Raw genomic sequence first — 24762 nt, 5'->3', positions numbered from 1 at the left:
AAGTCTTCATATTTCACATAGTGATTGGTCATCACTAGTAGATGACCCTTTTTGATTTTGGGGGTCACTAGGTCAAAGGTCAAGGTCACATGGGCCCTTAAATGTCAAAATGGTTTCCGCTGATTATCTTGAAAAAGTATGTATCACAAAGTCTTCATATTTCACATAGTGATTGGTCATCACTAGTAGATGACCCCTATTGATTTTGGGGTCACTAGGTCAAAGGTCAAGGTCACAGGGACCTTAAATGTCAAAATGGTTTCCGCTGATTATCTTAAAAAAAGTATTGTTCACAAAGTCTTCATATTTCACCACAGTGATTGGGGTCATAACTAGTAGATGACTCCTATTGATTTTGGGGTCACTAGGTCAAAGGTCAAGGTCACAAGGGCTTTAACTGTCAAAACGGTTTCCTCTGATTATCTTGAAAAGTATGTATCACAAAGTCTTCAATTTCACATAGTGATTGGTCATCACTAGTAGATGACCCCTTTTGATTTTGGGGTCACTAAGGTCAAAAGGTCCCCAAGGTCACAGGGGCTTTTAACTGTCAAAATGGTTTCCTCTGATTATTTTGAAAAGTATTGTATCACAAAGTCTTCATATTTCACATAGTAATTGGTCATCACTAGTAGATGACCCCTTTTGATTTTGGGGTCACTAGGTCAAAGGTCAAGGTCACAGGGTCTTTAAAATGTCAGAATGGTTTCCGCTGATTATTTTGAAAAGTATGCATCACAAAGTCTTCATATTTCACATAGTGATTGGTCATCACTAGTAGATGACCCCTATTAATTTTGGGGTCACTAGGTCAAAGGTCAAGGTCACAGGGACCTTAAATGTCAAAATGGTTTCCGCTGATTATCTTAAAAAGTATGTATCACAAAGTCTTCATATTTCACACACAGTGATTGGTCATAACTAGTAGATGACCCCTATTGATTTTGGGTCACTAGGTCAAAGGTCAAGGTCACAGGGGCTTTAAATGTCAAAATGTTTCCGCTGATTATCTTGAAAAGTATGTATCACAAAGTCTTCATATTTCACATAGTGATTGGTCATCAACTAGTACATGACCCCTTTTTGATTTTGGGGTCACTAGGTCAAAGGTCAAGGTCACAGGGGCCTTAAAATGTCAGAATGGTTTCCGCTGATTATCTTGAAAAGTATGTATCAAAAAGTCTTCATATTTCACATAGTGATTGGTCATCACTAGTAGATGACCCCTATTGATTTTGGGTCACTAGGTCAAAGGTCAAGGTCACAGGAACCTTAAAATATCAAAATGGTTTCCCGCTGATTATCTTGATAAGTATTTATCACAAAGTCTTCATATTTCACATAGTGATTGGTCATAACTAGTAGATGACCCCTATTAATTTTGGGGTCACTAGGTCAAAGGTCAAGGTCACAAGGGCTTTAACTGTCAAAACAGTTTCCTCTGATTATCTTGAAAAGTATGTATCACAAAGTCTTCATATCTCACATAGTGATTGGTCATCACTAGTAGATGACCCCTTTTGATTTTGGGGTCACTAGGTCAAAGGTCAAGGTCACAGGGCTTTAACTGTCAAAATGGTTTCCTCTGATTATTTTGAAAAGTATGTATCACAAAGTCTTCATATTTCACATAGTGATTGGTCATCAATAGTAGATGACCCCTTTTGATTTTGGGGTCACTAGGTCAAAGGTCAAGGTCACAGGGTCATTAAATGTCAGAATGGTTTCCGCTGATTATTTTGAAAAGTATGCATCACAAAGTCTTCATATTTCACATAGTGATTGGTCATCACTAGTAGATGACCCCTATTAATTTTGGGGTCACTAGGTCAAAGGTCAAGGTCACAGGGACCTTAAATGTCAAAATGGTTTCCGCTGATTATCTTAAAAAGTATGTATCACAAAGTCTTCATATTTCACACAGTGATTGGTCATAACTAGTAGATGACCCCTATTGATTTTGGGTCACTAGGTCAAAGGTCAAGGTCACAGGGGCTTTAAATGTCAAAATGGTTTCCGCTGATTATCTTGAAAAGTATGTATCACAAAGTCTTCATATTTCACCTAGTTATTGGTCATCACTAGTACATGACCCCTTTTGATTTTGGGGTCACTAGGTCAAAGGTCAAGGTCACAGGGCCTTAAATGTCAGAATGGTTTCCGCTGATTATCTTGAAAAGTATGTATCAAAAAGTCTTCATATTTCACATAGTGATTGGTCATCACTAGTAGATGACCCCTATTGATTTTGGGGTCACTAGGTCAAAGGTCAAGGTCACAGGAACCTTAAAATGTCAAAATGGTTTCCGCTGATTATCTTGATAAGTATTTATCACAAAGTCTTCATATTTCACATAGTGATTGGTCATAACTAGTAGATGACCCCTATTAATTTTGGGGTCACTAGGTCAAAGGTCACAGGGACCTTAAATGTCAAAACGGTTTCCGCTGATTATCTTGAAAAGTATGTAGCACAAAGTCTTCATATTTCACATAGTGATTGGTCATCACTAGTAGATGACCCCTATTGATTTTGGGGTCACTAGGTCAAGGTCACAGGGGCCTTAAATGTCAAAATGGTTTCCGCTGATTATCTTGAAAAGTATGTAGCGCAAAGTCTTCATATTTCACATAGTGATTGGTCATCACTAGTAGATGACCCCTATTGATTTTGGGTCACTAGGTCAAGGTCACAGGGGCCTTAAATGTCAAAATGGTTTCCGCTGATTATCTTGAAAAGTATTGTATCACAAAGTCTTCATATTTCACATAGTGATTTGGTCATCACTAGTTTTTATGACCCTATTGATTTTGGGTCACTAGGTCAAAGGTCAAGTCACAGGGACCTTAAAATGTCAAAATGGTTTCCCTGATTATCTTGAAAAGTATTCATCACAAAGTCTTCATATTTCACATAGTGATTGGTCATTACTAGAAGATGACCCCTATTGATTTTGGGGTCACTAGGTCAAAGGTCAAGGTCACAGGGGCCTTAAATGTCAAAAGGGTTTCCGCTGATTATCTTGAAAAAGTATTCATCACAAAGTCTTCATATTTCACTAGTTATTGGTCATAAGTAGTAGATGACCTCTTATTGATTTAGGGGTCAAAGGTCAATGTCACATGGGCCTTAAATGTCAAAATGGTTTCCGTTGATTTTTCCATAATTGAACACTTCCATGTACCCATTTTTGGCAAGTTTCTGTAATAAAATTACCAATTATGTGAGTCAATGGCTAGAAAGGGGGGTATATGTGTCGTTCGACATTCTTGTTATGATTGGTTTTAACATTTCATAAAGAATTTTGTTAAAATTCACTTACCATTATTTCCTGTATTATCCTATTAAAAACATTACAACTTCAATTCAGACATGTGCCATGCATTTACATATTGATTTGTTTTAGCTGAAAGATTAAGTTGAAAGGCACTGCATAGATATGAATTCCATAACTCTGTCTTATTGTTTCAGATTTAAAATAAGATGAATTTAATTTTGGTGTGATCATAATTAATTTTGTTTAAAACCTTTGTCTTTATTGCCAAAAATTACTACCGTATAAATGTTTATTTCTGCGGGCTCCAAATTCTCCGTTTTTTCCCTATTTTGGCATCTTTTCATTTATGCCGACTTTATTTCTGTGGCACATTCTATGGACAAAACAATATTCAAATTCTACGGCTCATCTTATCATAAGATGTCACCATGGTCATGGTGGAACTACAATAAAGTTTACTTTTGTACAGACTATTTTAATATATGTATCACAGATATTATCAAAGCAGAGATGAATTATATCTGCAAAGGAGCTTACTGAGGTAAAAAGATGGACAAGAAAAAGAAAGCGGTGGCCAGACTATATTTGAATTTATTTTACAACAAACTTTTCAATACATAGAGGTCTAAGTCATATTACTCTACCTATAACATTTGCATGTACACATTCTCATTTGTTCATCATTGTCACTGCAAAAAAGTAATTTATACTCACATGGTGATGTGCAAACAAATATAATGTGCAACAATATTAAAGTATGCATCTTTTGATCAGCATGAATAGAAGTGTGAAAAATATTACTTACGGGTATATATGATGTTTAAATGTCTTTTTTTTCATAAATTGACATAATGAACAGTAAGTGCATCCTTGCAAACACTGATTTCATACTTAGCCCACAGCAATTTCATACAACAAGATGACCTGCCAACCATTAAAATCTGTTAGTCGTTTTACTTTAGACGACACATGTCATAATGTAGGACACATATCATAACAATGTAAAACCAAAACATGGGGAATTATTCTGCAGTTTTAATTTCTGCGGTGCTAAAGCTGACCGCAGAATACGCAAAAATAAAGTCACCACAGAAAAAAACACTTACCACAGTATTGATTTTGTAATTTGATTATAATAGAACTATTTAAATCTTGTTGATAATATTTCATGTTTGATTAATTATGTCTACACTAAAACAATATCTTTTATTTTTAAGTTACAAATTGGTAAATGAATTTGTGTTGAAACTTATATAAATAAACCCTTCATTTTAATAAGTATCCCAAGTAGAAGTTAAAGCAAGATGTGTGTCCAGTAACAAAGGTCAGATTTTTCAGGGAAATAAATAAAAGATAAAGAACAATAAATTTGTCATTTATTATTGTTCTTCATTTATTGATTAATGTTTCATGAAAGTGCCTTGGTGATGACAATTTATTTTACTTAATATATATTACACTTTGAACTTTGTCTGCAAGCCCACCCCCTCTCCTGCTCTTTATTATTTATTAACCAGTCTGTAATTTGCCCTAGCTTTTTGTCTACATTAATTTCAACCCTCATCAGCCATCCTGAAGACATAATAAAATGGTAAAAATTCAATACCAATTATTTTGCTTTACTTATTCAGGGCAATCCCATTCTCTAGGTGAGGAAAGATTGGGAAGAAAAAAATCTGCTCATTTCCCTCTTCTTTTCCTTAACCAGTCTTATACCCTTGTTTCTTGGTATATAACTGAAAAGTACTACAATGAAATATTTAAGAAAACAATAATTCTGTCTAAGGTTTGTCTTTTCTACTGTCTGAATCATTTCTTCCATTAACACATTACATGTAGAAATATAACACTGTACTTGTGAGAATAAAATAAATATATTTTGCAGTATCCATTTAAACATCACTATCTTGTTATGTTAAAATGGCCATCACTTCTACTTTATCCTGTGAAAGGAATGACCATTTTAGGAAATAAAAGTAAGACAACAATTGTTTATCAATCTTGATCTTTAGGTCCCTACTGTTTGTAATTACAGAAAATCCATTTGTGCTTCATATTCTTCTCCTGTATCAAGATTAAAGTACTTCACAGTGAACTCAGTTTCACCAACAATAAGGTGTAGATCATGATCCCACGTATCTGGCCATCCATCTGATGGTGGTATAAGTATTACTATTCCTACTAAGCTACAGTCCTCCTCTATACAGTATTGAGGATCTTCACGGGTAGATCTATATAGAGGTAAATATTTCTCTTCATATTTATTTTCTACTATAGTGGCTGTACCATGCCCTTCAGATATAAATGTCTGTCCATACTCCACTATCTGACCCTTTTCTATCATCTTCTTAAATCTCCAGTTACAATATATGTCCCCATCAATATTAATCCTAAATTGTTCTGGATCTATTCCCTCTCTGAATGGTACATATACTGCAAATCCGTAAGTGTACCTGGACCTACGTTGTATGATGTTTTTAGGTTTCCAGCCCATCATCACTGCCCCATTTACCACAGCAAGTCGAGCATCATCTACAAGGATAACTCTCATGTTACTGAACTGTGACTGAATTCTCTCCCTTACATAGGGAGATTCACTGTATCCTCCAACTAAAATGATTGTTTTGATTTCATTTTCATCACATTGGTCTAGTACTTCAACCAACTTGCTAATGATTTTATCAACTGATGGCTTGAATAATTCTTCCAGCATCTCTCTGTTGATTGTAAGTCTAGCGTCCATAGAATTATAATCAAGTTTTCTAACATATTTTGACTTTTTAACTATATCATTCAAGTTCTTGTTTTCCCCTGTTAAGACAAGCACCAGAGCATTTTCCATTCTCAATTGTATGTTATTTGTTTGTGATTTAAACTCTTTTTTCTTCAATCTAAACTCATTAACAAGGCTTACACATGCTGATGGGTGGTTAGTTGAGAATTCACTCCAAACCTTTTCTCCTATTAAAGTTTTCATCATGTTAATAAAACAATCATCAACATCCCTGCCACCAGAGGCTTCTCCTGTTGTTCGGTATATTTCTTGTATTTTGCCACCATCTATTATTTTATGAGCACATATGTCTGTTGTCCCTCCACCTAAATCAGCAAGTATGTACATAAACCCACAAGGTATTGCCTCTGTCATTATTAGTGGTGTACTGTATAAAGCTGCTGCTTCAGGCTCAAGAACATGTCGAAGATGTGTTTCTGGGATTCCTGCTTTTGTTGAAGCTTCTCTCATAAACTGACGTGCCGAGTCAGATGATATTGCTGGAATTGTAATCATCCATTGAATGTCAGTTTCTTTCAGTTCAAGTATTGATTCACAAACTATCTTTGATGCTTCATCTTTTAGATGTTTTATTGCTATTGAAAAAACTGTCATAGCTTCAAGTGGTTTTCCAGAAATATCTTTTACTACCATTTCTCTTTTAATTTTACTTTCATGATATATTTTCATTTTAAAGTTTTCAAAGTAGTAAAATTTGGATCTGTTACATTGAGAAAGCTCATGAAAATCAGTCTGTGCTTTGTATCCAAATGAATGGAATGTTTTGTCTGGTTTTAATAACAATATTGTAGGTACTCTATCTTCCTGCAGCATTCCTCCATGTTCTCCTGATTTAATGTTGTTTTCATTTCCCTTAAAGGAATATGCAAACCCAGAATGGACTGTTCCAAAATCTATGGCTACTACAACAAGTGGATTGTCCACTGTATCCTCATGTAGAGAATCCTGAGATTCTTTATGTCTGCTTTCATTACTATGTTCAGTTTGTTGTCTTGCTGTTGGTTCTTTGATAAGTGGCTTGTCCACATTATCCTCATGTAGAGAATCCTGAGATTCTTTCTTTCTGCTTTCATTACTTTGTTTAGTTTGTTGTCTTGCTGTTGGTTGTATGGCTGCTCCCATACTTGTTACAGCTTTACATTACCAGCTTATCTTAACTTATTTTCCGGTTGAATTTTGTGTCTGGCTTAATTTTGAAACTTGCTGTTTTTTTCTCTTGCTTACAGTGTTTTGTTGATTCATTTGTTAGTTGTAGGACTGTGCTCATGATTGTTGTAGCATTGTTAAAGTGTTCATTGGAGATCTCAGTAGTGAACTAATCTTTAAAAGAAAAGGAAAAAATCTTTTTGTCATCTTTTGTTATTGTATTATACTGTAATATTGAAAATTTATTGCAAATATTTCAACAGTATTAATTTTAATAGATTTTAAAGGGACACGAATTAGGTTTTTTGACAAGACTGGACTAGAAGTATTGTTTCTGAAATTTGTGTATCATTTAAAGTTTATGTTGGTCTGGACGAATAACTTTTGTTCATATTTCCTCTTTTCTCAAAATTGAGATCAATTTTGTATTTTAAATGTTACAGTTGCAGTGTCTATTCTTGGAGGAGCGATGGGGGGATTCACCCATATTTTTGAGAATTCCCTCCTAATTTTTCAGAGGCAGGGGAAAATTTTTACATAGAGAAAAAAGGAAAAAGATTAATGAATGTAATGAATTCTCACTTTTCTACAAAAATCCCCTCTGTTTTTTTTTAATCCTAGTATAAACACTGACAGCGTACTAATAATCACACAAACACACAAAAAATTTAATTCTCAACAAATTATCTATTATCCTTTGAAAATGTTTCAATTTTAAGTGCTTCATGTGATGTATGTAAGAATTCTAAATTTTATGTTTTAGTCTTTAGACCTCATTGGAGCTCCTTTAAAGATAGGTCAAGAGTGAAAAATAATTGATTAGAAAAATGCTGATTTATTATTGTTATTTTTAACATTTCATAAAGATTTTAATTAATATTCACTTACCATTACTTCTTGTATTATCCTATTTATCAAAAATGTTACAACTTCAATTAAGACTTGTGCCATGCATGTACATATTGATTTTCGTTCACCCACTGTGTCAGCTTAAAGATTAATATGGAAACTCTTAAAATACTAAAAATATCCAGACGAAAATACCCAGGTGCCCTTGACTTAGTAAATTTTGCAATTTTCAACTTGTGTCGCATGTAACTCAAAAAGTATTTGACCTAGAGTCATGAAACTTTACAGGAATGTTGATCAGCATGTGTAGTTTTGCACCTGGGTATTTTTGTCTGGATATTTTTAGTATTTTCAGAGTTATTGCCCTTGACTTAGTAAAATTTTGCAATTTTCAACTTGTGTCGCACGTAACTCAAAAAGTATTTGACCTAGAGTCATGAAACTTTACAGGAATGTTGATCATTATGTGTAGTTGTGCACCTGGGTATTTTCCTCTGGATATTTTTAGTATTTTCAGAGTTATTGCCCTTGACTTAGTAAAATTTTGCAATTTTCAAATTGTGTCGCATGTAACTCAAAAAGTATTTGACCTAGAGTCATGTAACTTTACATGAATATTGATCAGCATGTGCAGTTGTGCACCAGGTATTTTTGTCTGGATTTATTTAGTATTTTTAGAGTTATTGCCCTTCACTTAGAAATTTTTTGCAATTTTCAACTTGTGTCGCATGCTACTCAAAAAGGATTTGACATAGTCATTACACCTAATGGGCAGGTTGCTCAGCATATTTAGATTTGCACCTGGGGTTTCGCTTGTGGATTTATCCAGTATTTGTAGAGTTATTTCCCTTGACTTAGTAAAAAGATTGACTGAACAGTGGCGCGGTGGGGGCACCCGTGTCCTATGGACACATTTCTAGTTTTGCATTAAAATGCAATATAACAATTACTTTAAAAAAAAAGAAGAAAAAAAGAATCAATATCATTGTAAAAATAATACCATGCAAAAACATATGTGTTAATACATAGGTTTACATAGAACATAGCTCTTTACATTATGGCAGGTGTCACTATGACTTTTTAAAATTTATGTATTATTTTCATTGTAAACAGTCTAATTTTTGTAAAACTTTGGATTCATAGCAAAAGGAACATTGTACTGTTTGTTTTGTTATTTCACAGTAAACTCAGACACACACACAGAATGGTTTAGATCAGAATCCCACATATCTTGCCATCCATCTGTTGGTGGTATAATTGTTCTCCTTCCTAAACAAGGAGTCAATCCTCCTCCTCTATACGGCAATGAGAATAGTCTATATACGAAGGATGATTCAAAATAACATGAACTTACTTTTGCTGTTGCTTAAGCAAAATTGTCAATAAGTCAGAACAATAGAAAGGTATCATTTGGATATCAGGATATTCTTATATAATGTTTCTTTGAAAAAAAAATGTTATTCAAGGTCTAAGTGATTAATATGAACATTTACATGATGAAAATTTTTTTGTTCAAGAACACTTTTATTATCTGCTATATATGTTAATTTAGACCATGTATCTCACGCTTGCCAATAATATCCATATATAACTATGTCTCGAATTTATTTTTAGGAAACATTGTTTTTGCCTTCGCTGTCTGTCCGTCAGCCTGTCCATCCGTCTGTCCATCCGTCCGTCTGGTTGTCAGTCCATCCCTCTATCTGCATTAAGCTTGTCCGCCTTTCACAGGTCAAACTACTGATAGGATTTCAACGACACTTTACAGAATTGATCAGTACCATTTCTGGTTGTGCACTTTGCCAGCACATTCCCCTTTGCTGTGTAAAATGGCCCCAGAGAAAAAAATAGAAAAATCTTGTCTGGCTTTCAAAGGTAAAACTGCTGGTGGAATTTAAATGGAACTTCACAGGAGTGATCAGACCATCCCAGTTTGCACATCGCCAGCACGTTCCACTTCCCGCCAGAAAAAAAAATTAGAAAAAATCTTGTCTGGCTTTCATAGGTCAAACTGCTGGTAAGATTACAACAAACTTCACAGGAGTGATCAGAAAATGACATCTAGGGAAAGACAGGGATTATGAGTTCAATCCCCACTGTACTCTACTGTAATTCTGAAGAGCCTTTTAGATTAGTTTTTGAACCCAAATTCTGCAACACCACCCTCCTCCCTGGTCTTAATTATTACCTTACCTTTCTGTAATTTGCCCTCACCTTTTGTCTAATATTACCACTCAAATTTTTGGCTAGAGACTACCCGGGACTGACTGCCAGTTTGTGGGTATATTATTTCTTTCTTGAATATATAATAAAATGGTAAAATTCATTAAAATTCCTTTTTCTTTTCTTATTTAGGGCAATCCCATTTTCTAGGGAGGAAAGTTTGCGAAGAAAAAATCATTATCCTCTTCTTTTCATTAACCAGATTTATATACCTTGTTTCTTGGTAGATAACTGAAATATCACAATGAAGTATTTAAGAAAACAAAAACTCCGTCTGAGGTATGTCTACTATACTGTGAATCCTTTATTGTATTGTTCTTTACTTCCATTAACACATTACAAAGTAGAAATATAACACTGTACTTGTGAGAATAAAATAAATATATTTTGCAGTATCCATTTTAACATCACTATCTTTTCATGTTAACATGGCCATTTCAAAGTTTTCTCAGTTACTTCATCACTTTTTTCCTATGAAAGGAATGACCATTTTAAGAAATGAAAGTAAAAGACAACAATTTTTTTCAATCTTAATCTTTAGGTCCCTACTGTTTGTAATTACAGAAAATCCATTTGTGCTTCATATTCTTCTCCTGTATTAGGATTCAAATACTTCACAGTGAATTCAGTTTCACCAACAATAATGTAAAAATGGCTTTCCCACGTATCTGGCCATCCATCTGATGGTGGTAAAAGTTTTACTTTTCCTACTAATCTACAGTCCTCCTCCTCTATACAGTAATGAGGATCTTCATGGGTAGATCTATATAGATCTACATATCTCTTTTTACATTTTTCTTCTATTTGAGTGGCTATACCATACCCTTCAAATATAAATGTCTGTCCATACTCCACTATCTGACCTTTTTCTATCATCTTCGCAAATATCATGTCACAATACATTTCCCCATCATCATTAATCCTAAGTTCTTCTGGATCTATTCCCTCTCTGAATGGTTGATCAACTACAAATCCATAAGTGTACCTGGACCTACGTTGTATGATGTTTTTAGGTTTCCAGCCCATCATCACTGCCCCATTTAACACAGCCAGTCTAGCATCATCTACAAGGATAACTCTCATGTTACTGAATGTTGACTGAATTCTCTCCCTTACATAGGGAGATTCACTGTACCCTCCAACTAAAATGATTGTTTTCATTTCATTTTCATCACATTGGTCTAGTACTTCAACCAACTTGCTAATGATTTTATCAACTGATGGCTTGAATAATTCTTCCAGCATCACTCTGTTGATTGTAAGTCTAGCGTCCTTAGAATTATACTCAAGTTTTCTGGCATATTTTGACTTTGTAACTATATCATTCAAGTTCTTTTTTTTCCCTCTTATGACAAGCACCAGAGCATTTTCCATTCTCAATTGTATTTTATTTGTTTGTGATTTAAACTCTTTCTTCTTCAGTCTAAACTCATTAACAAGGCTTACACAAGCTGATGAGTGGTTAGTTGAGAATTCACTCCATACCTCTTCTCCTACTAAAGTTTTCATCATGTTAATAAAACAATCATCAACATCACTGCCACCAGAGGTTTCTCCTGTTGTTCGGTATATTTCTTGTATTTTGCCACCATCTATTATTTTATGAGCACATATGTCTGTTGTCCCTCCACCTAAATCAGCAAGTATGTACCTAAACCCAAAGGGTATTGCTTCTGTCATTATTCGTGGTGTACTGTATAAAGCTGCTGCTTCAGGCTCAAGAACAAGTCGAAGATGTGTCTCTGGAATTCCTGCTTTTGTATAAGCTTCTCTCATAAATTGACGTGCTGAGTCAGATGATATCGCTGGAATTGTTATCATCCATTGAATGTCAGTTTCTTTCAGTCCAAGTATTGAATCTAAAACTATCTTTGATGCTTCATGTTTCAGATGTTTTATTGCTATTGAAAAAACTGTCATAGCTTCAAGTGGTTTACCAGAAATATCTTTTACTACCATTTCTCTTTCAATTTTACTTTCTTGATATATTTTCATTTTAAAGTTTTCAAAGTAGTAAAATTTGGATCTGTCACATTGAGAAAGCTCATGAAAATCAGTCTGTGCATTGTATCCAAATGAATGGAATGTTTTGTCTGGATTTAATAACAATATTGTAGGTACTCTATCTTCCTGCAGCATTCCTCCATGTTCTGCTGACTTTATTTTGTCTTCATTTCCCTTAAAGGAATATGCAAACCCGGAATGGACTGTTCCAAAATCTATGGCTACTACAACAAGAGGCTTGTTTCTGCTTTTATTACTTTGTTCATTTTGTTCAACTTTTCTAACTGTTGGTTGTTTGACAAGAGTGTTGTTCACTTTATCCTCTAGCTGAAAATCCTGAGATTTCTTTTTTCTGCTTTCATTACTCTGTCCAGGTTGTTGTCTTGCTGTTGGTTGTACAACAAGTTTAGTTTTTCGTCTTGCTGTTGGTTGTACAACAAGTTTAGTTTTTCGTCTTGCTGTTGGTTGTACAACAAGTTTAGTTTTTTGTCTTGCTGTTGGTTGTACAACAAGAGGCTTGTCCACTTTATCCTCTAGCTGAAAATCCTTAGATTCTTTCTGTCTCCTTTTATTACTCTGTTTAGATTTTTGTCTTGCTGTTGGTTGTACAACAAGAGGCTTGTCCACTTTATCCTCATGTAGCAAATCTTGAGATTTCTTCTTTCTGCTTTCATTACTCTGTTCAGTTTTGTGTCTAACTGTTGGTTTTTTGACTGCTTTCATACTTGTTACAGTTTAAATTTTATAACTAATCTTAGTTAATGAATCTGAAATAAAAATAAAAAGGTTTTTTTTTACTCTATATATATTGCAGCTGTTATTGATATTATCTGACATTAAAAATAAAATGGTTTTTACTCTACATAATTATAATGCTGCTGTTATTGATATTGTTTATACAAATAGAAAATAGAATTTGACTAAGTTTTCTACGTACCTTCATTTCTATTTAAATATTTCCAATTAATTTAACAGTTTCTAACAGAACTCAGTTTTGTTTTTGCATAGTTTTCTTCCACTTAGTTTCTTTTAATAAGGTACACCTATATGGCGCCCTAGGAGATTTTTGTTATTGAGAATTTGAAATATGATCATTATATGAAAGAAATTATTTCTTCAATTAATCCTTTATTGTATTGGCCTTGTATACCTATACCTTTATCAAAAAATGAATAGATGTATTGAAAATTGTGAAAATAATTGCCCTAATTTAAATTTGATCGATATTTAGAAAGAAAAAAGGTTTTATATGAAAATATACTGTATTTAATCTTATAACTTTGCCTTTTACATTCTCAAATTTTGAACAACTTGTGCCAAAATATCTGTGAAAGATTGGTTTAGATTTGTCAGCTTAAAGTATTTAATTATTACAATCTTCAAAAATTTATTCATGAGGTGGAGGGGAGGGGGAGGGGGGAATATACATAGAAAAAACACATGTGCCTATTCTTCCTGTGGTATTTATATATTTGTCTGTAACCCAATGTCTGATTTTTATTATTCTCATGATATCAATACTGTCATATCAACTTGATGCTGATTGCACATACAAATAAATTATGCAATTTATAAAGCATGGTTTTTTTTAGCTTGACTTTTTTTTTCTTTTTTTTAAAGTAGAGGTATTGTTAAAGTCTTGTCGGCGTTGCCATTGACATGCTGTCCACAAACTTGAATGTTGATCATAACTTTTTAAGTTCTTGTTAAGCTTAGAAGATTGAGCTCATGTCTGTATAATTTGTATTTATTATGGGGGTAGTATTAAAGTTCTTCTTTCTGCTACAAATAGTTATTTAGTTCATTCATAGAATCTATGTATTACAATTGTTTTTAAAGTGCCATTTAAGTAATAGCACAAAGGGTTTTTCATTGTTTCCTTTCAGATCTGGTAACATATCTCCTAAAAATCAGTTCAGTTTTGACGAAGGAAGTAAACAACCTGAGTTATCCGGGTCCCAACTTATCGAACGTTTGTCTAGCCTTGAAGGTCAACAGACTAATATCTCCGAGAAACGTCAAAAGTTCCAACAGCGCCGTCAGAGGGATGATGCCAGGACACGCACACAACCCGTGACATTACAGGAAATACAGCTTGCTGACAGGTGAGAATATTTTGACACTTACAGGCTCATTAAGCCTTGAACATGCTATGATTATAATGGATTTAACTCACTACAGTGTTGGAGTAGTACCTCAAGACACTTGCTGAAATCATAAGCATGAAGTACAAATATCTCTTTTTTCGCTGATTCTTACATTTTTCATTCATTATATCATATATAAATTGGTGTGAAGAGATGAATTAAACTGTTTAAAGTGCATTTCAACGAGTGAAAAGGTGAGATGTTAGCATTTGATTATTCAAGTGCTTTGTCCGGTATTTACCGGAATACAGTATTTAGTGTGGTACTCCAACACCTGTTTTAGCATCACTCTGATTATAAAACCTTTGCATATTCATGGTGGAAGAGTGTAGGATATACTGGAATCAGCTTGTCTTTCTGTTAATAAAGGTTTTGTTTGTCTGCTGCATAATTTTCGAAAGAACTGGAGATAACAAAATGGATCTCATTGACCATAAAGCTAAAACATCTGCTTTCAGGTCATGAGTAAAGTTATAGTGATTAAGTCATTTTCATTGGAGACAAAATAACACTTTTATATTTCACAACTTTTCTGACAAATTATTTTACATGCAATGGCAATTTCTTCTAACATTTTCTAAATCAGGGTTCATACAGTCCTAAAAAGTGCTTAAATTTTAATCCCTTTCCTATTAATGAAAAAAGTGCTTAAAAGTACTTGAGTTTGATTACTTGCTTGAACAGTACTTAAAATAGCTTTAATATGCTGTAAATTTAGTACCAAAATCAATATAATGTTTGCTCAATGGTAATAGTAAGGGGAAGAATTGCAGTTGATTCAAACTAGTTTGGATAGTTACAAATATACCATAGTTGCACCCCTTTGTTGTTCTTTCTAAAGAAACTGTAAAATGTGTATTCAATAAAAAATAGGCTTATAAACTATCTATAGATATATGTGCAACAAATTGTGCTTGAAAAATGGGAAAACTTGTTTAAAAATGCTTGAATTTTGGCACTGCATGTCTGTAGGAACCCTGTACATGCATTATTAAAACGTCATTAAACTCAACTCTGCCTTTTCTATATCCATTTCTCAGATTTACTATTCCTTCCTTTAATTTATTGTAAGTCAAAAAGGCAAAAAACCAGACCTGTGTCTTAAGTAAAGAGTAGAAATGTTCAACGTTGATAATCCAGTATTACTAAATCAAAATCAACTCCTAAGTAATGCTCTGCATTAGGATCTGACAGCCGTCAATAGGAGGTCACCTTCTTGTGACCTTTCAAACAGCCAATCATTGGCAAGCTTTCACAATTTTAAAAATGATGCGGTTGTTAATTTTAACTGTAACTCAGATCTACATTATAAAGTAGATCTGAACTTTAGTCATATTGTGAATGTATAGTCTAGGTTACTGCATGGTTTAAGTATTTTATTTTTAAATATTTATCTACTACACAAACTTTTCTATCTCAAACGTTTGGAGGGGTTAAACCCCTCTTTTTCAGGGAGTTTCTGTTTATTTTTATAAATCACATATTTTATCTTCTTACATGTCTTATCTTAAACTATGTTATGTCTGTTTCCAGATTTAATTTATTTTTAAAATCACTGGAAAAAAATAATTTTCTTAAAAAGCTGCTGGCTTTTTGTAACAACATAAATGTCAGATAACCAAAATTTACCTGTATTATATATAAAAAACAAATCCCAGATAAAAAAAATACAGTATACAGTATATCTTAAACCATGTAATTGCTTTTTTTTCATGCTTCAAACAAACTATATGTCAACTTGAGTTGCTGTACTAGACAGGTGACCTGTAAATTCACACCAACATGATGTTCATTATGTATTTACAAACAATTTCTCCCCTATAATATATAGAAATAAAAACTTTCACAGGACTTGCCTGCTGGTCAGTTTTTGGTTTTTGGTTAAGTACAAACGTTCAAACCATAAACAAATTGTCATGACAGTTTTTGAAAGGAAGGTTAACATAAGGTTGCAAATATTCAGTTATATTTCCTGTATAAATAAACGGGAAAAGAATGTACTTACAAAATCTTGATTTATCAATTGTTTCAGGAAGAGTCATACCTAAGTTACAATACTAAGTGTATATGTAGTTCATAAATTATAAATCTACTGTTTGAAAAGTATCAAATATCAAAGGATTATTTAGAGCTCAATCATAATAAGAAAAAACATGGAATTGAAAAACAGTTTTATTTACATATCTCGGAGTGTAATATTGTTACTGAAATATTTGATGTTTGGTATAATTTGGATTGTGAAAATGCTGATGAAACTGTTGATATGGTTAGTGACAATGCTATTGAAATTTGGTAGGATTGTGTTATCTTGGATAAATTTTATCATGTAAGTATTAATGCATATATGATATGATGTAGTCATTGATTAATATATAGGATTTAATCATTGATTAATATATATATATATATATGATATGAAGTATTCATTGTTGATATATATGATATTATTTTTGTTATCGGTAATGTATAAGATATAATGTAGTCATTGATTAATATATATGATGTGATGTATGCATTGTTAATGAGATATGATGTAGTCATTTGTAATGTGTATGATATGATGTAGTCATTGTTAATGTATAAGATATGATGTAGTTATTGATTGACTAATGTATATTATATAATGTAGATATTGATAAATGTATATGATACAATGTAGTCATTGATTAATATTTAAGACATGATGTAGTCATTAATTAATATATATGATATGATGTAGTTATTAAAGGTAAAATACAGTCTCCCATGCCTGTTAGCCAACAATCTGCTGAATTTCTGTAGACAGACCTGTCCACTTTGTGTTGGTATTTAAAGGTTTTAAATACTATCCTTGACAAGGGGAAGTTGTTAGACAAGGGGCAGAATTGCGAAAGCTATGTATTTGGAGTTATGCCCGTTTTTAACTTACAAATTTTGTTAAAATGGTTGTGTTTTTTAAAGACAACTGTTAACACGGCATGTGGTCCTCTTGTTAAATAATGAAATCATAGCAAATCTCTATTCAAGCTATGTTTCCATTTACAGTTTGGAAACAGTGAAGAAGTTCAGGTCCGAGGTCATCCAGAAATCGTCAACAAACGTTTTTGAAGCTCTTCAAAAAGAAGAGAGACAAGCACCTGCAAAAAAGACCGAATTTCCACAAGAGTTACGCCTAGAGCGTCGTTCAAGAGGTCAGCGTCATAAAACGTTGCCCGTCACGGCAGCAGAGCTTAATGCTATCCCAGAGGACAAACCATCAGAGACCATGAATTCACTTAAAAAGAAGTTTGATTCGTTTGGTGCTAGAGACTCCAAGGCAGATTCCGGAATTCTGAGTGGATCTGAAGGTGAAATTATAACGCAAGAAATCGAGAGCTGGCGAAGCTTGAGTGTTGAGGAAAATATTGGCGAAGATGATCCGGTTAAACTTAGCGTTTCTGCAAAAGCTTCCATGTTTCATCAGATACAGGAATCGTTAAAGGAGAGACAGGAGAAGAAATCGGCGAGTGGTGCGAAGCGCTACATTGATCGTAAAAAGCGGGAAAGGTCAAGGACACTGCCAATCACGGAAGATGAGGTGAAATTGGCTGCTGAGATTGCTGATAAAGAGGAAGAAGAGGCAAAGAAAGCGGAGGAAACTCCAGTCACCATAGGGACTGAAGAAGCAGAAGTTGACTCGGATGAGTTGTCAAGGTGAGTGAAGAGTGGTGGTGCAAAAGATTGTATGTTTATAGTATTGAAGTTTTAAACTTCATTACAAAGAAGCTCGTATTAAACAAGTGAAAAACAATAGACTTACTCTGGAATCAAGAATATTTGGGTTTTCCCAGCTAATCCGTAGATACAAACAAACTTTTTACAGTTACAGCCTCGAAAAAAGCGAAAAACAGGTTGACTGATCTTTTGTGACATGAAGTGTACCCTTAAACTATAACGGTTAAGTTAGTTTGTACCTATAGATTAGCCAGAAAAAACCAAATTTGCAGAGTTCCCGATAACGTCTATTGGTTCATAAAAATAAACAATCCAAATGTAAGGTAGAACATGGTGTGTAGGAATATAAAAATGTATAAGTAAACAGAAAAAATTATCTATTTCCTAATGAAAATGTATCAAATAAAACACCAATAATAAACAAATTGTTCTAAGCAAATTTAATTAGTACAAAAATACATAATTATACATATAGCTCTGAATTTAAAATATTGACTTGTGTTTAAAGAAATAAATAAGCAAATACTACTTATTGCTAAATCATGATTTCATTGTGTAAGTTATGAAGAAAACATTGTTATCAATCTTGTGTCAAAAAAGTGAAAAAAGTTCTTTGTTTATGAGATGGAGAAAAAGTAATATTATTGTCACATCACTCAAGCTTATGTAGGTTAAAGTATGAGAAATTTTAGTGAGATTTAGGTCACTGCAGGTAGAGTACTGTATATGATTAATATGATGTGTTAAGTGACTAACCTTATGAAAATAGTAAATTACTATAATGTATGAGGATGACTTAGCATTTATTGAGGCTGCAGATATAAAAAAAAAAATTCTTTTAATGGTTTAAACCTTTGACTAGTGAGATAAGTAACTTACATTTTTAAAAACAAATATTACAATTACATAATTTTAATATATTCCTATTATTTATATGGTCAGTACCTAGAGAGATCCTTTTAAGAAAAAAAAAGGGTCTCTGATGTCCAATGCACAAGTACTTCAGAAAGGTATTATGAAAAGAAAAGGGAATAGAAGTATCTAATTGCTTAATATTCCTCTTTCATAGCAAAATTACATGGGCCTTGGATGTGACATGTTGTCCTGATGTGGTAGAGATTTGTGCCAAGTAATTTTAAAATCCTTCAATGCATGTCAATGTTACAGTCCAGACATGATTGTGTACCTACAAACATTTCTTGTGAGAATGAGTACCTTCAAACTATAAGTTTGACCTTGACCTTGGAGGAAGGGACATTGGTCTTGGATGAGACACATCGCATTGATGTGGTAGACATATATGCTAGGTTATTTAAAAATCCTGCGTGACAAAGATACAGTTTGGACACAAATGAGTGCAAATTTAAACTCTAATTGTGAGAATGTGAACCTTCAAACTGTAAGTGTGACCTTGACCTTTGAGGTAGGTACATAGGCCATAGATGCAACACATCATCATGATGTGGTAGACATTTGTGCCGTCCCAGTTTGTGTAATAAAGGGAAGTAATTGTTTAGAAATTTTCTTAAGTTTATAGAAGTTATTATTACTAAAAGTAATAGTGTAAACTATGTTATACTAAACTGGAAACATGTAGGGGAAGTAAATCTTGCTCATAAAACTGAATGGTATTTAAAGTAAATTTTCATTTGTGATATATATGGTTCAATTTATTGATTTACTTCTAGGTCATATTTTATCATAATTTAACATTGAATTTCCATAAAGCTCTTGCCCTAAATTTTATAAATGACATGATTGAACTTTTTCAGTGGATTATAAAGTTTGGCCTACTTTCATAAAAATAATATATTTTAGGTGGCAAGCCCTTAACATTGCTGGAAGCAAAAGTGATCAGCCTTTGCCACCAGTATAGCACCAGGCCAGCCTGCACATCTGTGCAGTCTGAACAGGCTTTATACTGTTGCAGCTCATTTTTTTTGTATTTTGATATTCAAATCCCTTAAACTTTGAATGGACTGTTTCAAATTCAAAGCTGGACAGACTCATTATAGAAATATATCAGATCAAGGGTTAAGGTGTCTTAACAGTAAATTACAATTAAATAATGTCTCTGTAGAGGAAAACCCTGTGTACAAGGACCAGCATTAGTTGGTCACAAGGGGAGAAGTTGGAAACTGGATAGCCATCTAATAATAGGGAAGGTCCATAGTCTTTCTAAGGCTCCCCTCATGCCTAGAATAATGGACAATTATTAGGGGCAATTATTGAGATATTTGTTCACCATTTAAGCTAGAAACTTGTTGTTTTAAACCTGAACAGTGTTGGTGGGTGCAAAAAATGTTTGTGTACAATATTGATATGACTTAAACCCAAAAACTTTCCTTCAATAGTATTGCCATGTTGTCAAAATGACATTGAAGTAGCTGTCAATATTGTTGATGCCCTTGCTGTGACTGTAAGTGAAATAAGCCCCCTTTACTGTGTTAAAGCATCTTGGTATATTATGTACTATTTTATTTATATATATCTATTTTTAGATAATGAACAAGATGAAATAAAAGCAAAGTGATTATAGTTGACATTATAGAATAATATGAAATACACAACAACAAAAACATGATTTTATTGGTCCACTTAGTCAGTTTATTGCTTCAGTGGCGTCGTAGTATAAATAAAATTTATGACATCAGGTAGTTTATATATATATATATATTTATATACTATACATGTCATTTTTCTACATAACAAAATCAATGTATACACTCGGCACAGTGTGAAAATGCATGTCTGATCATTTGGATTATTAAAATATCAAATTTCATAAAGTCTGATATATATCAATCATTGCATTAAGTCTGTTCTAAATAACAGAATTTAATTCAATATGGAATGAAAGTAGAAATACTAAGTGTTAAATTACACAGCTGGTTTTTTAAAGTTAAGTTTAAACCTGTAATAGGAAGTATAAGTAAGGTATGTAATATAATTACTCTTTTTGTAAAAGCATTGATGCGAAGTCAAAATGTTTTGGGGTTTTTTTAATTTGCAAAACCTTGAATAAATTTAACTGAATAGCCTTAATTATACGACCCCCTTGTGGCAGAGGGGTTGCTTTTAAGGGTTAAGACCACCATTTATCCCTGTGTGATGGTTAGAGACAACTAAATGGGTTAGAATTATTGGAGACTGTGCATCTCTTAGCCCTGGTGTTTTAACTTTGTAACACCTAAGGTTAGCCAAAATCATCTTTCCTTTTCCAGCAGCATATGGCCTTAATTGTGTTGATGCGCTGTAAAACAAAACAAACAAACTTAATTTCACAAAAATAAAATAACTGAATGTTCCTACATGAAAAACCGGTCTGAATGATAAGTGATAAAATGTACATTTCTAGCTTTATGTTTAAATCATCAGCATGCAAGGAAATTAAAATATTCTATAGGCCATTATCCTTCTTTAATCGCAAAAGGTTTTGTAGTTCTGGACAGGTGTTCTTTTGTTTGATGTTACAATGTTATAGACAAATGTAATTATACATGATGCACAGAAATACGTCTGATGTGATTCTCCACCTGAGAGTTTCATTGAGTGCCCGAGAGTTTCATTGAGTGCCCAAGAGTTTCATTGAGTGCCCGAGAGTTTCATTGAGTGCCAGAGAGTTTCATTGAGTGCCTGAGAGCTTCAATGAGTGCCCGAGAATATTAATGAGTGCACAAGAGTTTCAATGATTGCACAAGGGTTTCAATGAGTGCACAAGAGTTTCATTAAGTCCCATTGGACCCGACAGTCGACAGAATATCCAAGTTTTATGTCTTCTTCCTGAAATTACTTTTTTGACACCATATGACCTAAATTTAAAAAAACATAGTTACTTTCTAGCTGGTACATACTTTACACTATTACTTAAAGAAATGACCAAGCTTTTCACACATATTCAAAAGGGACTGTTCATCTTTTCATCTGGACAAAACCATTCGTCATTTTTCAGGGAAACATATACTGACTGAATAGTGAACATTGCAGATCATGCTCATACAGCACAGATGTACGGCTTAATCTTTGGTCTGCACTTGTCACATGGGGAAAATCTGTTGCCTCCAGTGAGTTATAAGGGGTTTTAAAAAGACCCCTGTCAATCTGTAACACATGGTTGAAGTGGGGACAGAATGACCTAAATTAGCAGTTGTGTGACCTGAAATCTAACCAATTATTATTATAAATATCTTCAGTTTTGATGAATATTCAATATTCTGAATCATTGCTTAGTTAAGTCACGATAATAAAGATTATAAAAGAGCAATTTAAACACAGACATTTTTGTATGCATTTAACAAATCCTTTGTTAATACAAAAAAGCGAAAAATACAAAAGAAATATATACAAAACAATGCTAAAGTAAAAATTAAAAAAAAACTTCTGGTTTATAAATTAAAGGATTTGCATTTTTAACCCACTTGGGTTTTAGTTTTGTCATTGTGTTACGTAAATTCATAATAAGATATTGATTATTTAATTGTCTTATCATACAAAGGTTGTCTGTAAAAGTGGAACACTGTAATTAACTATTAGATCTACAAAACATTGTTGAAAAGATTTCTAAATATAGATAAACAAAGACAAAAATTGTTGAAGTAGACTAAAGATAATATATTTATTATCTGTTGTTATGGTTACAACTTGCAAAACACCACAAATATGTGTGATAAAGTGCAGTAAATGCATATTATATGTTAATGACCATCTTTATCATAGGAAAGAAGTCTGTAATTATGCATTATAGTTGGGGATTTTTTTTTTGTAGGTTAAATAAAATAAATAGGTCAGCTTTAACTCATAGCCTGCCTTAGATTCTACAGTACAGGCCAAGGTCAGTCTGACATGGGTACATGTTTTCTGCCAATTTGCCTGAAGGTCAGGCTTTTTCAGGCTTTTTGTACTCTTTTAAAGATATAATTCTATATAAAACCATTTGAAATAGTACTAAATTCAGGGTTTTAAGGTTTTCTGATATTATTAACTTACACCCATGCAATAATAAGCCAGCACATCCATGAGGTCTGATCATGGTCTGAACAGTGTTCCTTATTGGGTATTCAGTCAGTATATATTTTGAAAATTTCCCTAAAAAAATGAATGGTTTTGTCCAGATTGAAAGATGGACAGGTCTATTTAAGATATTTAGTGAGAGTCTAGGGTTATAATTACATGTGAAATAATTTCCATGACTATTCCTGAATTTCAGGAGTTTAGTTCAGTTCAGTTTTAGAATAATTGTTTAAGTTTTATTTAAATGACTTACTTATTCAGTAACTTACAGTAAGTATTATAATGATAATAATGTTTTCTTTAGGTAACGATATAAGTAATTATAAGGATCTTTTACAATTTTTACAAAATGTATACTTCCAATTTTGATGATTATAACTATAATAAGAGTAAAATAAGAAATATATGTACTGGAATATGTCAGGGAGTTATTATATGGATGTTAGATGCTTTATAACAATACAGTGTCATATATAATTATGATATATATATATATATATATATATATATATATATATATATATATATATATATATATATATATATATATATATATGAGCCATGTCACAACAAAACCAACAAAACCAACATAATGGGTTTGCGACCAGCATGGATCCAGACCAGCCTGCGCATCCGCGCAGTCTGATCAGGATCCATGCTGTTCGCTTACAAACCCTATAACAAGTAGAGAAACTGATAGCGAACAGCATGGATCCTGATCAGACTGCGCGGATGCGCAGGCTGGTCTGGATCCATGCTGGTCGCAAACGCACCATGTTGGTTTTGTCGTGACACGGCTCATATATAATTATTATATATAATATAATGTAGTGTAACATATGGGAAGATATTACATGTTTCATCATAAACTGTTGATGTTACGGTTGAAATATTTCAAATAATGTAATGTTTACAAAATAACATTAAATGGCGAATCTTGTGTGAATTGAAAACTTCTTTACCACTAGATTATTTAAAGTTTTTTTTTTAATATTGAAATTTAGCAGTTTTACATGAATACCAGTAAGTACCGAGGAAAATATCAGTTTTGCATAGTGATTTTAAATAGGATTTGTGTCTGCATTTCATTTGAAAAGTTATTATGCAAAAATGAAAAAAATAAATGAACGTTTTTCGTCTTTTCATTCACAAAAATATTGACCTAAATTGTATTTTGTATTGAAAATTGAGACTTTTAAAGGACTATTCACACTTTTTTTTTGACATTTACCAATAATATGTTAGGTGGCTTTAGGACATTTTTTATTTTCATAGAGATAGTGTTTTTATAGAGATAGTGTTTCAATTTACAAGTGGTGTCAATAGATTATATAGCTCATCGTTGAGTGACTGTTACAGTTGACCTGTATAATGTTCACATCACTTTATCATTACGCTGATTGACGTTTTATAATCATAGATCATACTTAACAATTTTCAACAACGTCAAGTACCGATAAATTTTCTTCACGGTTTAATCGCTTTTATTAGTTAACATATTCATCATATATATGTATACATGTGTAATGTATTTGTATTGTTTATCAACCACTAATGAGGACATGTTGTATAGGAAACATTTGTGATAATCAAAATACAGTGTATCAAAGTGTGTTAA

At 32.9% G+C, this 24762-nt stretch overlaps 3 protein-coding genes across 3 annotated transcripts in view; 1 reads left to right on the top strand and 2 right to left on the bottom strand.

The window, feature by feature from the left end:
* Nucleotides 1-5307: 5307 nt before the first annotated feature.
* On the bottom strand, nucleotides 5308-7194 carry LOC132740636 (heat shock 70 kDa protein 12A-like). The gene is made up of 2 exons (XM_060728583.1): nucleotides 6780-7194; nucleotides 5308-6551 (listed from the first exon to the last, which is right to left on the bottom strand). The coding sequence occupies exons 1-2, from the start codon at nucleotides 7192-7194 to the stop codon at nucleotides 5308-5310; spliced, it is 1659 nt and encodes a 552-aa protein (XP_060584566.1).
* A 3654-nt stretch (nucleotides 7195-10848) lies between these two features.
* Nucleotides 10849-12249, bottom strand: LOC132740625 (heat shock 70 kDa protein 12A-like). Its single transcript, XM_060728572.1, has one exon. The coding sequence runs from the start codon at nucleotides 12247-12249 to the stop codon at nucleotides 10849-10851; it is 1401 nt and encodes a 466-aa protein (XP_060584555.1).
* A 1797-nt stretch (nucleotides 12250-14046) lies between these two features.
* Nucleotides 14047-24762, top strand: part of LOC132740614 (supervillin-like) — a 56740-nt gene continuing 46024 nt past the window's right edge. Inside the window, exons 1-3 of the mRNA XM_060728561.1 lie at nucleotides 14047-14052; nucleotides 14134-14399; nucleotides 17466-18113. Coding sequence (XP_060584544.1) covers nucleotides 14047-14052; nucleotides 14134-14399; nucleotides 17466-18113 — 920 coding nt within the window. The remainder of the gene's footprint in view (nucleotides 14053-14133; nucleotides 14400-17465; nucleotides 18114-24762) is intronic.

This window comes from Ruditapes philippinarum, unplaced genomic scaffold, assembly GCF_026571515.1.
Source record: "Ruditapes philippinarum isolate M1 unplaced genomic scaffold, ASM2657151v2 ctg4822_1_1_1_1, whole genome shotgun sequence".
NCBI lineage: Eukaryota > Metazoa > Mollusca > Bivalvia > Venerida > Veneridae > Ruditapes > Ruditapes philippinarum.
This window is presented reverse-complemented; position numbering and strand designations above follow the sequence as displayed.